Genomic DNA, 16,967 nt, shown 5'->3' with positions numbered 1-16,967 from the left:
ACTTTTTATCTCTTATTTTATAACCTCAAAGTGTTGGGCTCTGACCAGAATATTTTAATGAAACTTGTTGTGAAATATTATTTCAGTTGAGAAAACAATTGAGGAAGTGGCCTTTCAATTCTTGGGCAATTAGCTGATTCGTAGAATGGTTACTTGACTAGTTACACACATCTACCAATAGGCAGTACCAAGTGTGCAACACATTTGATACTAGCAAGCTTTGTGGTTTAACATTTGTAGTGGTTTTAGCATCTTGATTTAGAACTGCTTACTCTTCTCTCTGTAATCTACCAGCATCTGATCTATCAATTACTGTATTTCATAGTTTCTCCTACATACTTTTCTTATTCTTATCAGTTTCCACCAGAAACAGAATCTGTCCTCTTGTTTTTAGCCATTCTGAATTGCAGCTTAAAAGGCCTGGCAAATGTCAGCAATTTGTAATTATCTTTTCACTTTATCAACCTTGTATTGTATATCTCAATCATGTTTTTTTTCAACTGTCCATTCTTTTCTAATGAATTCTATTTTGAGTTTTATCAGTTATTTACTATTCAAGCTGTGTTATCAGTAAAACTGAAGGTGGATTTATACTATTATGCTGAATTGATGTGAATTTTAAATGGAACAGACACAAATATATGCTGAAACCAGAATGGTACCTGCAGATAGCTGAGGATATTTTCACTTTTATTTCAAGAATGATTGTCACTGACCAGTTACTATCTAATTTCATTATTTTCAGGAAAAAAATACTTGAAATATAATAAAGTATCAATTATATAATAAGAAAATCACAGAGTTTGACTCAACTGTAGAAACTGCAATTGCCAATGTTCAATATCCTTCTGCAGTTTACATATTCAGAATTTTAAAAATAGAAGTCCTGAGATACAATTTTAATTATCTCTTAATACAGAAAAAAATGCTTCATTGCATTTATTAGCATGGAAATGCACATCATTTTAACTAGACGAATTCAAAACATTAAAACTTTACGATCAGGAAAAAAATGATGAATTCAGACATCTGAGTTAAAAGAGAACTTATTCACTTTGGTGTTGGGAAAAGTAAATCCATACATACATTTTATTATGAAAAGAACAGACAGATATTTTTCACACAGCATTCCACATCCCTACAGGAGCTCTGTTATTTAAATAAAAATTTATAATATTCAGTTACCATGTAAATGTTTTTTCAAATTAAACCTACGGCAAATATATTGGGGAAAAAAGCCTAGAGAATGGTCAAGATCCATATCTAAGAACAAAAAAAAAAATTAAAATTGTATTAAGAACTTTTCTGAACAGAGTTACAAAGTGTATTTACATATTGTACTATATAGCACAGGGGTCCCCAAACTTGGCAACTATAAGACTTGTGGACTTCAACTCCCAGAATTCTGGGGGTTGAAGTCCACAAGTCTTAAAGTTGCCAAGTTTGGAGACCTCTGATATAGCAGGAAAAGATCATTCCTTACTGGACTGGGATCAGTGGGGCAGGTTCCTTCTCTATGATTCTGATCAACATCAAACAGAGAAATCATTTCTCTAGGCAGCGAAGAAATATAGACAGCTGCCCCACAGGTGGTCCAAGAGATAATTTCCAAAATATCTGAGCCCAAAAGTCTTCACAACCATCAAAATTTAATTTGGGGTGATATAGTAACAGAAAGGAAGCACAGAATCATTTTTAGGTACGTAAGGACTCAACTTTAAACTGTTACAACAGATATTTGTACTGAGCAATACTTTCAAGTCACAAGTTAAATGAACATTTCCCCACAATTAATAGCTTAATTATATTCTTCGCCATAATGTTTTCTCATTATTTGCTGGATCGCTTTTCATCCTTGTCCTTTGTGTTCTGGTTCCTGTGCTTGCGCCTATGCCTGGGAGGAGAGTAGCTGACTCTTCTCCTAGACCGAAAACTAGGTTTGTAAGGATGCAGTCTGTGTCTCTTTGGTTTGGTTTCTTCTTCCCTGCTCTGACTTGGCTCAGATTCTTTATTTTCTTCTTGATGCTCCTGTTCTTGGTCTTGCTCTGTTGGTGAGTGCAATGTGTTCTTAATAGTGTTAATAAGAAATCTTTTATTTGTACTGGCAAGAGGACACTTCATCCTGCGAAAGTATCAAAAAGCAGTAATATAATATCTAAAATACACACAAAAATAAACATTATGAATATACAAAATGAGTACTACAGCTATTTTATTTTGGCTTTCCTTGTATGCCACCTAGTGTATACTTGAAGTACAGAAAGAAGCAGTCAAGACACGTGCATTTTATCACAGGTTTGCCCCCCCACCCAAAATCAAAGACTTAATTTCTTCATTAAAAGATATAGAATATCTAGTGACATCTGCACATCTGTTACAAATGTAATTATAGACATTCATGTGACAAAATAAACTCTAATAGATAGAAGCTTTTGCCACAATAAATTTGTTATGACATAAACCTTTGTGCTTTACTGTAAAAGATTTAACAGTTTTTCCTCGGCTATACACAAACAAGGAATTTAAATCCGACATGCTTCAACTATTTGATTCGTAAATTAAGTACACATATCAAAGCATTCTTATAAACCACTTATTTTTCGAATATTTGGTACATAATTATGTTCATTCTTAGACATTACTAAATTAATTACCAACACTGAAATTAAAATAATTGCAAACCAATATTCTTTCAGAAATAAGTGACAAATATGTCACAACTATTAAAAATCTCAAATCTCAAATCAGATTAAAATGACTATTTTCAGATAGGGAATATCCTCTATTTTCCATGGTGCCAAAAAATATTAACTAACGGTAGATGGGAAAAATAGACTTGCTGGCTTCTTTTACTGAAACTCTTCTTTCTTGATAAAAGACCTCACAAGTATTCCAGCTTTCTGAATTCAGAAAGAGGACCCCATCTTAAAAATGTCTTTGTGAGCTTTTTGTTTTTGTTATATTTGTTATATTTTGTTTTTGTTATATTTGTTATATTTTGTTATATTTGTTGACTATGCAACCATAGTGAGTTGACAGAATATGACAATTTCATGTGATTTATTTTCAAGTACTTAAAATAGCAATCATATCCTGCTGATTATTATGGTGCAACTTAGGATTCCAAGAATGTAGCATTAATTGCCAGAGTATTTTGATCTGATAAAATTAGGGCATCCAGTTAAACCTGTTTTTACAGCTCATTAATCCCACAGTAGCTACAAGGAATTTTCACTGGATATGAGTCTATTACTTACACTGAAGAAGGAAAGTGCTACCAGGTTCCTGAGAAAGTAAAATTGTTTCTACACTTGCAACCACATGCCATAAATTCATCCAAGAGTAACAGCATTATTGGAGTCTCTAGAATACCAGTATCATCTATTTCCATTAAAAAAAATAAGAGCTTCTGACGGGTGGCCAAGTAAGGTCTCTTTTCAAATAGGAAGAATGGAATTACTTAGACATATTTCAATCTTTTTCTTTCTATATAGCACTCCAAGTAGACATTCATATATCTCTGTTTTCATTTCAGAAATATAGAAAGATTCTAGAGAAATGTTTTACCAGAAAATGTGTTCAAATGTTTAAGACAATTACAGCTAGATACTGAATATAATAGACAATGACCAACATAATTTCCAAACAAGTAAGAAAAACTATACATAAAAGAAACTAATTCTTATTCTTAGTTATGTGTCTGTCTACTTACCAACAAAAAATACAATATTTTAATCCACTGGTGAAGAATTTATATAACAATGCTCACTATGCATTCTTACTCTAGTCCCTAGTGAAACTTATTTATTAAAGCACATTTGAAATTGCAATGTTTAGGATTTTTTTAAAATAAATATTATTTTAAAACATTACTATATTTAGCTTGAAGAACTTACCAGCCCATGGGCCCCATTGTTTCTGCTCTAGTTTTCCCACGCTTAGCTTCTGTCAATAGCTCTTCCACTGCCTTCCTAAATATTAAAAACAAATAATAATTTAACATCTCTTCCAATACCTTTGGAATGTGGGTGTGTTTATTTCATCCAACAGTAATGCAGATTATTACAATTCACTCAAACTGCAGTCCCTGAATCAAAATCAAACTATAATAATTGAAATTCAGATTGCAAATAATAATCTTTCATGTTCTAGATCCCATTAGTCACTGGACAGACACTTAGGCATTTATCTAGAGAGTCGCTATCTAGACAGCCAGTTAGGTATATAATTAAGGTGCCAATCTACAAGTAGCCTATAACTTTAATCCTCCCTTAGGCACAGAAACCAGCTGGGTAACTTTGGACTAATCATTCTTTCTCAGGCCAAACCACCCTCCCAGAGTTTTTGTGGTAGAAATAAAAGGATGTAAAGATACGTTAAGATTTCTTTTATCACATTTGAGATACCTCTACTCGATTTTTCCTCCACTTGATGCATAGAGCTTGTCAGCTATATAAATTGGGGAAAATGTTTTAATTTTAATTATATTAAAATTGGTTAAAATCTCATATGGACACAAGGAAATCAGCAGAGAGATTGGTAACAGTAATATATTGTGATCATGAATAATTTGTCCAATATTGGGTTTTTGTATGGATTAATTTTCCCATTAGAATTACAGCATATACTTTTATTCCACTTACATTACTTATCCTTAATATAACTTTATAGACTGGGGTTAAGGTACCCACAAGATAAGTTAACCCAAGTACATCTCCTTAGAGTACCTGACTTTTTATAAAGTCTATTTTTAAGTGGGAAGTTGCAATGCTGATCACTAAGTTTTATTTGCAATAATATATCTAGCTTTCTCACAGCTCTCTAGGCACTGATACAATATTCACCTGTATTATGGAAGGTGGAGTCATCATATACACTTTACTCTATTTGCTACCTAATTTATCAGACATCTGAATCTTTTGATCTCTTTTTCTAATCCTGATATTGATGCTAATTAATTGTGGAAAACTGATTTTAATTCAGATTGTTCTAGGTGATGGTGGAAGCTTTAATCTCACTCTTCTAGTTATCTAAACATTAGGGGTGAGGCATTTCTATCAATTACAATAATAAAGTTTTTAAACTGATTTAGGGGTAAAGAAGAGGCTGAACAAAAAGGTGTGTTTTGACCCCTGCCCTTTACCTAGTATACCTATTTTTTCACACTTCAAAGAATTTCACAGGAACAAAAAGACTTTTTTAAAAAAAGACTTGAAATTTCTGATCCCAAGAGAAAAAAAATGCCTTCTTGCATGAATATACAGAGATATTTATAAGGGAACTATGATAGTGTGTATGCTGCCATTTGTGCACCCATTTATCTCTTTTAAGAGTTAAAGTATTCTGCAAAATAGAATTAGGGTTTTGAGAACAAAAAAATTTCAGACTATGTTAACATTCATTATTCTTCCCTCCCTAGTCAATTATTTTCTAGCTGTAAATGGATCACACTGGAGTTATACTACTTGCCAATACTGTATCTTGAGTGTACCATTCCAACACTTGTAAATTGTTGATGGGATACAGGAAACAGCATGTTGGCTTGCAAGGTGGCTCTAGATCAGGGGTCCCCAACCACCGGGCCGCGGACCGGTCCCGGTCCATGGAACATTTCCTACCGGGCCACTGGTTTGCTGGGTGCCGCCATCTTGTTTGACGAGAAAGTGCTTCCGGGTGAGCTTTTCCGCTTGAAAGCGGCGTTTGTCCTGAAGGAATCCTCGCGCCTTAGTTTCATCGAAGGGGGAGGGCTTGAACGAAACTAAGGCGCGAGGATTCTTTCAGCACCCAAGGCAAGGCGAGCCGAGCAACTGTCCCGAAGCCGTCCCGAAGCCCATCGACAAAGGTACAAAGGAGGAGTTGAAGGTGGCGGGGGTGGGGACGGCCGGCTGGCCGGTCGCTCGCTCGCTTGCCTTGTCATGCGTGCTGATGCCAGTACCAGGCCGCGGCACAAAAAGGTTGGGGGCCACTGCTCTAGAGCAGGGATCCCCAACCTTTCGACGCCGTGGCCCGGTTCCGGCATCAGCTGGGCGCTGCGGCCCGGCACGGCGTCAACTGGGCGCCGCCATCTTTTTGACGAAAAAGTGCTTCGGTGACATCACCGGAAGCACTTTTCGTCAAAAGATGGCGGCGCAGCGCTCGGTGACTTTTCGGGTAGAAATGGCTTTCTACCCGAAAAGCTCACGAACACTAGCCGCCATCTTTTTGATGAAAAGTGCTTCCGGTGAGCTTTCTACCGGAAAAGCTCACCGGAAGCACTTTTTACCAAAAGATGGCGGCGCCAGCAACCAGCGCCCGGTAAGGCTTGTTCCGCGCCCGGTACCGGTCCGCGGACCGGCGGTTGGGGACCCCTGCTCTAGAGCACAGATCCTAGCACGCATAGAGTAAGCTTTAAATAAAACCAGGCTTTAGCTATACTTGGGGCATACAAATAAATATGTGGCAACCTTGACTCAGATTGCACCTTACATTTAGCAAGGAATGCTACATGTGACATAAGTACAACAAAAGGAAATGCCCTATTCTTCATTTGCCACTGTTTCTCTTACTAAAACACATGCAAGTTACAATTGGTCAGTCATGCTAGGCAGTCAGTATTCATGAACCCACCTGTTGACAACCACGGCATATAGAATCTCAAGAAAAAGGGACCATCAGGTTAAAGGAAGCAGAAGGTCCTTGTTTAAAATATTATTTCTGTAGCAATAGGTAAATATAGAAAATCCGTGCTGGATTTGTATTCTATGGCATTGTCTTTTTTTCTCTTTTCTATACCAATTAAAAAATTGGGATTGCTATCTTTGAAGTACACCACAAAATACGTTACATGAATAACACATTTTCTTTACAATTGCCTAATCTTGGCAACACTCATTTGGAACTCTTGTCTCTATATGGTAAATGCTATCATATAGTCTTGTATGCTATTTTGGATTTTTTCTTGTTTAATTTATTTGATCCCGATCTGAAGTTCTCTGCCAGCTATCTCCTCGCACACTGTTTGCATGTTCCTATTTAAAGCTGCAAACTTTTTAATATAATAGATTTGCTTTCCCCTTTTGGCAAAATGGGTGGTTCTTTGTTTAGGGTTCATTGGCTCAGGGAGAATTGCCACCTTTGGTCTTGGATGGGGCTACCACAAACAGACCCTGTGCATAATCTAGGGGTTTTCCTGAACGCACAACTCCTATTCAAAGAGCAGGTAGCGGTCGTGGCCAGGAAGGCCTTTGCGCAACTGCGGGTTGTGCACAAGTTATGGAGTTTCCTGGACCAGTGGTCCCTATTCACCATTATTCATGCCCTAGTCTCTTCCCATCTTGATTATTGCAACACGCTCTACATGGGGCTGCCCTTGAAGAACATCCGGAAGCTCCAGTTGGTGCAAAATGCAGTGGCCTGGATGGCTTTGTGCAGACCCTGGTGTGCACGTTTCACCTCTCGTGTGGGAGCTGCACTGGTTGCCAATTTGCTTCCGGGTACAATTCAAGGTGCTGGTTGTCACCTTTAATGGCTTGGGACCAGATTAACTGAGGGAAAATCTCTTGCCGGTTACATCTACCCAACCCATTAGAGCGGGGAGACAGGGAAAGCTGTGGGTCCCATCCTGGTGGGACCCAGAAGAATGTCCTCCTCCGTGGTGGCTCCCTCTCTCTGGAACATCATTCCCCCAAAGATTAGAATACTCTTCTGGAAGGCACTGAAGATCTGGTTCTGCCAGCGGGCCTGGGGAACCCAGAGCGGGATGGAATCCATCAAATGGCTTGTGTGATCTGCTGTCATTGGGGCGGGGTGGGTACGAGTTGGGGGTGATTTTTTTTTCTTCCAGATTTTGTTCTATTGTACTTTGTTAATTTATTTGATTTTTTTTTATTTTAAATATGGTTTTACATTCTGTAAACCGCCGCAAGTCGCCATGGGTGAATAGGCGGCAATATAAATTCTATAAATAAATAAATATATGATTGTCTTATATCTTCTTTGGCACTAGATGTATTGTTTACAATTCTGCAACTTGAACAGTGTTGGACTTGTAGCACCAATAGTAGAAAAATAGCCCCTAGTATTGAATCTTCTCAATCAATCACAATTTATAATCAATGGCAAACACATTAAATAGCTATCCCAATTCCCGATTCTCCATTCTTCACATATTCCCTACAAACATCTCTACATTTGCAGCATAGTTAAGAGGGATAGAATTGGGATAATTCAGTTTAGGCTTTGTAACTGTTTTATCATTTAGTCATTGCAAACTGACAAGAACCCTCCTGATTGAACTCTGCAAGTAGATAGAAAGTGACATCATAGCCCCGCCCCCTTTATTTTAGGGTCAGTAATTTTTAAAAAGCACCATTTTCACTCCCACGTTTGGATCCAATATTTCTTTATGGACAGGAAAGGACACCAGGAATTTGATGCCAGAGTTAAGGCTAGGCAACTCCTTCAAGCCCTCCAGCAAATGTCCCGGGTTCTAGGTTGCAAAAACTGTTCTAGGTTGCAATTCCCCGAGAACTGCAGCCTTAATTCTGGGAAGCCCTTGACCAGCCCACAACTAGGCGGTTAGTCAGTGACGCAGCATCACTTGACTGAGTAATAAAACCGCTCCAGGCTAACCTGGTGCCCGTGAAGACGGAGTACAATTCCTATAATCCTTTGGCCTGGCTAGGGATGATGGGAAATTGTCCTCCCAGTCGGGAGGCCGGCACCAGGTTAGAAAAGGGTGCCTGCTCGCCCTCCGCTTGGCACGCAGCCGGCGGGAAGAGCACGAGCGCCTTCCGTCTTTCCGCCGCCTTCCAATCTCACCTTTCCAGCTCAGCATCGTCCGCCATGGCGGGCAGCGGGGTCGAGGGGAGCCGCTCTCAAACTCCCACCGCCTCCATCTTGTTCGTCTTGCCGGAAGCGCAGCGGCAGTTCCGCGAGAGCGCGGGCGACGAGCACCAACAGCCGCTCGCGAGGACTCCGAAAGGGGCGGGGCTCGGCAGCAGGCAGCCCTCAGCCCCGCCCTCCCCGGCATAGCTCGCCCTCTGCCTCGTCCGAAGCGGCTCCTCTTGGGGGAGGGAGGGGGGAGGGGGCGTGGCAGCCTGCTGCCGGGGCGGGGCTTACATCTGACTGGAAACCTGCCGGTCCCCTTTGCAGATGCTGAGGGAAACGTGCGGTGGTCCTGTCTGTGGATGGAAGTTTTGATCTGCTACACCCTTTGGCCTGGGATAGTCTCCTTAACTTAACGCAACTTGTTTCTCTGACATAGTTGCATACAAGTGTAGTAGCACAGGTTTGTGTGTGTGCTTATACACATACGGTATATTGCAGGGGACTCCAACCTTGACAACTTTAAGACTGGTGGACTTCAACTCCCAGAATTCCTCAGCCAGCAAAGCTGGCTGAGGAATTCTGGGAATTGAAGTCCACCAGTCTTAAAGTTGCCAAGGTTGGAGACCCCTGGTATATTGGATGGATGGATGTAGATGTAAACACACACAGCAGATAGTTAAATCATATACAAACACATCCTAGATAGACATAACACATAGGCCTGTATCCATAACCCTAATTCCCACAACACTGTCAAACTATTTAGTAAGACTGTATTACTATTATTATTCTCATCCTTCCTATTACCTATCTCCTCCCACTTATGACTATAACCATGCAGCCTGCATCTTTGCGATTTGTATTGTTTTTATTTGTTTCCTAGTATGATTTAATTGCTTATTCATAACCTATGACTATCACTAAGTGTTGTATCTTACGATTCTTGATGAATGTATTTTTTTTCTTTTTATGTACAATGAGAGCATATGCACCAAAGATAAATTTCTTGTGTGTCCAATCACACTTGGCCAATAAAGAATTCTATTCTACTCTACTTCTATTCTATATACACCAGGTATTTATTTATACAAACACACATACAAACCAAATAGATAGGTACATTTACATACCAACATATACACACACAAAACCTACGTGCCTCCTTCCTTCTTTTCCTCCCTATTGATCTATTTGGTTGTCACAGCAAATGTATTTACTGCTCTAGCCTTTACTTTCTATGAGGGTAGAACATTCCTAATTAATCTTCATCTATTAAAGTTATTTAAGCTTTGGCCAGTCATCAAATCTTATTAATTATGTGCCACCAAGTCATTTTCAACTTCTAGGGTTCACAACGCAGGGCCGAGAGATGTTGAGGGGTTGGGGGTTCTGTGACTTTGCATTCCCTCAGAAACTGCATGCTGATGGGGCAGCCCAATATTGTTCCCTTTTTCCTGCTCAGAAGGGTCCCAAGTCTGAATTGATTGTTAGGAGAGGTCTTTAATAATATGCCCAAAGTTAGAAACTGTGGACAAGAAATTATAAACTAACAATGTCAGTGGCTTATAAAGAAAATTTGTATGTTTTACAGGTGGCACTTACCCCCAGCAAGAATAGCCAAGAAGTTTAAAGGCAAATCGGCAAAATGTTGGAAATGTCATCCGATACCTGGATCATATTACCATATGTGGTGGACATGCATTGAAGCTAAAAGATACTGGACTAGAATACACATGTGATTGGAAAAAATGATAAAACAACACATAGATTTGAAACCAAAGATATTTTTATTGGGAATTATGCCTGAAGGTTATAATAGAGAGATAACATATTTAATTATGAATGTATTAATAGCAGCTAGAATTGTACTTGCACAAAATTGGAAAATGAGAAAAGTCCGACAGAGGAGGAAACAATTAAGAAAATAATGGAATGTGCAGAAATGAGTGGACTAACAATGGCAATTAGAGAACAGGAAGAAAAAGAGTATTATAGGATTTGGGATTTATTTTATGAATGGTAAGATAGAAGAATAAGAAACCTAAAGTATGTGTAATAGTAATAATATACTATAATTGATCAATCTTGAATGAGTAAGAGAATGAATATAATTTAGCAAGAATGAGATATGTTTTTTTAAATAACAACTACGTCAATAATATCATAATTGAATAATATGATATAAAATATTGTTTAGAATGGTTTATAAAGATGATTAAGTAATGTACAATAATATTACTATGCACACAAGATATATGTACCCAACCAACACATTGTAAATTTGAAAGATGGTTTTATTTGTTGTCTTTGTATAAAATAAAAATAGTATGCCCAAAATTGCTGTAGCTGCAGCCACCTCAAAATTCACTTAGCTCAAATGATTCCAGGAATCCTACTGAAGTTCACATGATGGGAAATTACAAACAATCCATCAGAACTTGGGTGTTCTCTCAAAATCTTGACTATTTACAGAACATAAAATATGAAAATCAAAGTAAAATACATTAAGGTTTGCTATGTTTAGCGAGTTCAATCAGCAGTTATATGCAAGATTTACTGAGCATATTAGAAAGATAAATGTCTTAATGACTGTGGTTACCCATGGTTAATTGAACTAGTTTATTGTATTAGCTCAATTGTATGGATTCCTACTGTGTACAGTATTAAAGCATAAACTAACTCTGCTGCACGTGATTGCAGATTGTACATGAATGACAAGCTTGATAATCACATTTTACTCTGGCTGTTGGACCATTCATATTCTTCCTGCAGGCCAGTGTCTCTAACATGGGAATTTCAAGATGCATGGACCTCAACTCCCAGAATTCCTCAGCCAGCATGCATTTTGAATAATTCTGGGAGTTGAAGTCCACACATTTTAAGTTCCCAAGGTTGAGAAACATTGCTGTAGGGAAATGATTAAGTACATGCAAAATCAAATAGTGGCCTTAGATCACAGTGGCAGGTGTATAGCCCTGCAGAGATTGTTGGAAAGCATAATCCTTCACTTTGGCCAGGCCATTAAGGCTGTTAAGACAATTTAGCCTAGAGAGGGGGGATAGACACAACCCATCTTTTTTGCACAAGCTTTTGCAACTTTAATACAGCTCTCATCATCCCCATCCTTAATAATGGGTGGATACCTGGTGGGATTTGTTGCTTAACAAGGCCATTTAGGGGAAGGCTGCCTAGCGTTCCTGCCATCTTTGCTTCTGCATCTCTAAAAGGAACCAACCACTGGCAACCACTCATAAATGTCTCGCAATTACTGCAAGATCTATTAAGGCTACCAAACCAATCAACAAGAGAGCTTTCACCGTGATATATTTTAAGGCACTGACCACACTGGCACCCAAGACTTTTTTATAAGCTAAGGGGAATAGGACAAGACAATCCTGCTGATGAAGACAATCTCGCTGATGATGTTACCTAGTCTGGTAACGAGACGTTCAGAAACTAAATTGGAAGAAGCTTGGAGAGCAAACCACTGCCAATATTTTAAGGTTCTCTATCCCTTCCTCCCCCCCCCACCCCCAATCTTGCTCCGCCAAAGAAAACTGCTACAGCCCTCAAGAATCAGGCGCGTAACAGAGACAACAACTCCGGCAAGACTACCACGGCCTGCGCGCCGCATCCCTCCCGGAATAGCTTCCGATGGGCTGCAAGCTCTCTCTCTCTTTTTTTCTTTTTTCTTCTTCTTTTGCCTTAAGGCTGAGTCGTTCTGATTGGGCGGAACCTGCCGTCGTTCGGCCCGCCGGAGAAAGGAGTCCCCTGGCCGCGGTCGCGCTCAGGCGCGGGTGCGCGCAACCGAGAGGGAGAGAGATTGGCGGTCGGTTAAGCGCCGCTTGGAGCTTCGCCTCCTTTCCCGAGACCGGCGCCGGCGGTGTGGAGGTAGGAACCGACCGCGGAGGAGAAGGAGGAGCCAGAGCCCCAGCCCACGCCACTCCATCTGCGGCGCTGGGGAAGAGCTGCTCGGCGTCAGTCTCCCACGATCCTGCCCCTTCGCTCGGAGAGCACGATGCCCGGGATCGTGCGGTGACACCCGGAGCTTTGCGCTCCCCTACCCGGCAGGGTAAGTTCGGGGACCACCGATCCGACCTCCGAGTTCTTTTTTTTTTAAACCCCCTCTCTCCCGCCTTCCTTCCCGCGGTTGTTTAGCCCAGCACCGATGCTTGCAAGCTAGTTTTCAGAACAGATCTGACCCCCCACCCACCCCACTTCTCCGATCCTTAACGCTCTGCGCTTTCCAGAGCGATCTGGCAGCCCCTTTGCCCTCTGCAGTGGATACTGCCCGTGTCTGACTGGCTCCGCTGCCCAAGAATCCTCCGGGTTTAGAGCCTCTCCAAGATCTTCGAATTTGCCTTTACCGAACCCAGGCGCAGTTTTGGCTTGGGTGGGGGTGGGGGGGGCTTTGGGCAACCTCTCTACCTGTGAATCTCTTCCGGGCATTTGCCTCCCGCTTGGGTTTGTTATTGAACAATGTGTTAAGCAGCGAAGCCTCCTGGCTTCTCCTTTCCCAGGTCAGCCGAGAAAGGGTTGCTGGTGACTGCCTACCTATAGGGATGGGGGAGAGGCCCACACCCTTTCCAATGTACTCAAGGATGGATGGATGAATGGGAAATCGATTTCCCCGGTTGCCAAAAAATGGTGATGGGATGCAGGGTTTCTTCTTTCCTCTTCCCCTATCTGAAGAAGTTCTATTTTTTTTTTTCATAACGAAGTATTTTGCACGATATGCATCATATGCTCTTGCCTCCCACCCCTTTCATTGTAGGTTTCCAAACTGCTGTTTCAAACCATCACCTCATGGACATCTTACCTCACACACTTGAAGTAGGGGCTCTCCAAAGTTTGTTAGATGGGTCCTCTGAGGAACCGCCAGAATTGCTAGCTCTTCTTCCTTTCTCTGGTGAGCTGTAATGCATATATTGATTGTTAGAAGCTGCTATGGATTCTTCTGCTTGTAACATTGGCCTTCTAAGCCAGGGGTCTCCAACCTTAGCTACTTTAAGACTTGTGGACTTCAACTCCCTTTGCTGGCTGAGGAATTCTGGGAGTTGAAGTCCACAAGTCTTAAAGTTGCTACAGTTGGAGACCCCTGTTCTATGCTACAGGATATCCTCCTCTTCATATTCCAGTTAATCCACTGCCTCTTGCTTTTGTAAGAAGTTAAGATGAATCTTGTTACTTGGCTGGGGCTTGTGCAGTTGCGGCCTCACCTTTCTATTCTAGTCTATCGTTTCCTTAGATGTGAATTAGAAGAGCCTCTTGCTGAACTGCCTCCCTTGGTTTTGTCTCAGTTAATTGAGTGTTTATAAATGCTCCCACTTGACCTAAAGAAGCTCAGAGAACAAAGCTGGAGGAACTTTGAATCTACAGATTCATGAAACAATTGGCATTCTGTTCATTGGCAGAATATGGAGGGGTAATGTGAGCAAATGAGTCCCAAACACACAAAACTTTCCTGCTGGGCCCTCCCCTTCCACCCACCTTTTTTCAGGAAAATGTTAAGAAACTGTTTATAATCTGAAGGTGGTTACTTAAAAGGTTTAATCAAGAAACATCTTGATGTGCATGCATACTGAAGGCAAAGGTTGGCTCTTAAATTATAGATGATGGGATTGGTTTAAACTAATAGGTGATTTTATTTATTTATTTATTTATGTCAATTGCTTACAAGATAATAGGTATAAGTAAAAACATAGTTATGAATACATGGATACATATAAGAAAAAAATTTTTTAAAAAAAGAAACAAAAGGACAGGGATGGTAGGCACGTTGGTGCGCTTATGCACGCCCCCTACAGACCTCTTAGGAAAGGGGTGAGGTCAATAGTAGACAGTCTAATGTTAAAGTTTTTGGGGTTTGGGGAAGAAACCACAGAGTCAGGTAGAGTATTCCAGACATTGACCACTCTGTTGCTGAAGTCGCATTTCCTGAAATCAAGTTTGGTGTTGTTTACCTTGAGTTTGTATCTATTCTTTGGTCTTGTGTTGTTATGGTTGAAGCTGAAGTATTCATTGACAGGTGGGACATTGCAATGTATGGTTTTATATACTATATTTAGATCAGACCGAAGGCGGCGTAGTTCTAGATTTTCTAGGTCTAGAATTTCTAGTCTGGTGGCATAAGGTATTCTACAACAAGTAGAGGAGTGGAGTACTCTTCTTGTGAAATATTTCTGGACTTTCTCAACTGTGTTAATATCAGATACGTAATGTGGGTTCCAGACTGATGAGCTGCATTCGAGTATTGGTCTAGCAAATATTTTGTATGCTCTAGTTATTAGTGTCATATTACCAGAGAAAAAGCTATGTAAGATTAGGTTAACAACTCTTAACGCCTTTTTGGCTATGTAGTTACAGTGGGCTCTAGCACTTAGATCATTAGATATGAGTACTCCAAGATCCTTGACCCGAGTTTGGATTGTCAACAAGGTCTTGACTATTCAGCCTGTATTTTATTTTCTGATTTTTTTTTGCCAATATGTAGGACAGAGCATTTATTTGTTGAGTTTTGAAGTTGCCATTTGTTTGACCATTCTGATACATAGTCAAGGTCTTTTTGAAGGGTAGCAGTATTGTCTGTGGTGTTGAATAGCTTTACATCATCAGCGAAGAGTTGCTCTTGATATGGTCACAGAGGTCATTTATGGAGAGTATGAAAAGAGTTGGTCCTAGAACACTGCCTTGGGGGACACCACTGTTGAGAGGTACAGAATTTGATAGGACGCTCCCAATTTTGACCATTTGTTGTCTGTTTGACAGGAATGCTTCTATCCAGTTAAGCAGGTGTCCAGAGATACCATAAGATTGTAGTTTTAGTAGTAGTTTGTCATGTACCACTGAATCAAAGGCTTTACAGAAGTCTATGTAGATTGCGTCTATTGCTTTGCCCTGATCGAGTTGTGTAGTCCATATGTTTTTGCAGTGTAAGAGTTGCAGATTACATGATAGTTTTTTCCTGAAACCAAATTGTTTATTAGAGAGTAGGTTGTTTGTTTCTAAGTGGAGGATGATGGATTGGTTAATAATTGATTCCATGACTTTACAGGTGACGGTGCATAAAGAGATTGGTCTGTAATTTTCAACTAGGCTGGAGTCTCCCTTTTTGAAGATGGGGATGACCGTGGCTTGTGACCCTAGTTTTGGCAAGGAGCTAGTCCTGAAAGATTTTTCAAAGATTATGCTTAGAGGTTATGGCAGTGGATAGCTTTTTTCCAAGGATAGACTGCCCCATGGAGGCCTACAGCACAGAGCTGGTGAGAAGAATGTGACTGGCAAAAATGTCCCAAGTTCACTTTTACAGGGATAGCATAATAGGTCAGAATCTCCAAATTAGAATACTTAGACTTTAATGCTTTAAGGCAGGGGTCTTCAAACTTGACAACTTTAAGACTTGTGGACTTCAACTCCCAGAATTCCTCCTCCAGTCATGTTAGCTCAGGAATTCTGGGAGCTGAAGTCCACAAGTCTCAAACTTGCCAAGTTTGAAGACCCTTGCTTTAAGGCAAGTCCCTCACATAGAAATAACTGGCAGTGAACATGAACCTTAAGGGTAATTATCACAAACATATCTGAAATCAATCTGTTTTTCCCATGAATTAATGCTCACTTCTCGAGAATGATTTGAAGATAACCTAGGAACTTTGCTGAAACTATGGGTCTTGATCTGATCAGGACAAATCTATATGCACTGGCTGGGTGGCTTGTAGCTTAGAACAATGTATAAAGTAACCATTGGGATTTATTCAGTAAATCATAGCTAAGCAAACCAAACTGATATTTGTGAATCTAATAATTGTAGGGGAAAAGGGTAGAGTTTGACAGCACATTTTTCTTTCAATGTTTAATGTCCTTATGTCTAGATTGTATTTAGGTATATGGATCTAATAACTGACAGTATATTACAGCTACCAGTATTGCCTAAAGTATTTGTAGATCCATAATTAAGGAACCACATTAACAATATAATGGATTTGAGTATCTATTATAATTGCCCATTATATTATATTATGTTTGTTCTGAGAGATCAAATTGCCCAATAGAGATCAGTATGTATTCTCCAACTTGCCCTCCAGGTGTTTTGGGTTATAATTCCAAAAATGTATAGCTAACATAGAAAGAATTACTGAAATTGTAGTGTAACATACTTGAAG

General features: G+C 40.0%; 2 protein-coding genes across 2 annotated transcripts in view; one reads left to right on the top strand and one right to left on the bottom strand.

The window, feature by feature from the left end:
- Window positions 1-662: 662 nt before the first annotated feature.
- On the bottom strand, window positions 663-8,902 carry POLR1D (RNA polymerase I and III subunit D). The gene is made up of 3 exons (XM_087966323.1): window positions 8,800-8,902; window positions 3,897-3,971; window positions 663-2,122 (listed from the first exon to the last, which is right to left on the bottom strand). The coding sequence occupies exons 1-3, from the start codon at window positions 8,823-8,825 to the stop codon at window positions 1,831-1,833; spliced, it is 393 nt and encodes a 130-aa protein (XP_087822449.1). The 5' UTR covers window positions 8,826-8,902; the 3' UTR covers window positions 663-1,830.
- Window positions 8,903-12,597: 3,695 nt separating this feature from the next.
- Window positions 12,598-16,967, top strand: part of LNX2 (ligand of numb-protein X 2) — an 80,884-nt gene continuing 76,514 nt past the window's right edge. Inside the window, exons 1-2 of the mRNA XM_087966321.1 lie at window positions 12,598-12,880; window positions 13,583-13,717. The gene's annotated coding sequence lies outside the window, so the exon portion shown is untranslated. The remainder of the gene's footprint in view (window positions 12,881-13,582; window positions 13,718-16,967) is intronic.

Source organism: Notechis scutatus, chromosome 5 (assembly GCF_049901735.1).
Source record: "Notechis scutatus isolate UNSWTSFEM ecotype Mainland chromosome 5, rNotScu1.2, whole genome shotgun sequence".
In the NCBI taxonomy this organism is placed as follows: Eukaryota; Metazoa; Chordata; class Lepidosauria; order Squamata; family Elapidae; genus Notechis; species Notechis scutatus.
This window is presented reverse-complemented; position numbering and strand designations above follow the sequence as displayed.

What these genes read in the sequence shown, in the direction of transcription:
- POLR1D (XM_087966323.1), bottom strand. Translation starts at nt 8,825, where the DNA reads ATGGCGGACGATGCTGAGCTGGAAAG. An exon ending in GACGATGCTGAGCTGGAAAG is followed by an intron (nt 3,972 to 8,799) that starts GTGAGATTGGAA and finishes TTTAATATTTAG; the next exon opens with GAAGGCAGTGGAAGAGCTAT. An exon ending in ACAATGGGGCCCATGGGCTG is followed by an intron (nt 2,123 to 3,896) that starts GTAAGTTCTTCA and finishes ATACTTTCGCAG; the next exon opens with GATGAAGTGTCCTCTTGCCA.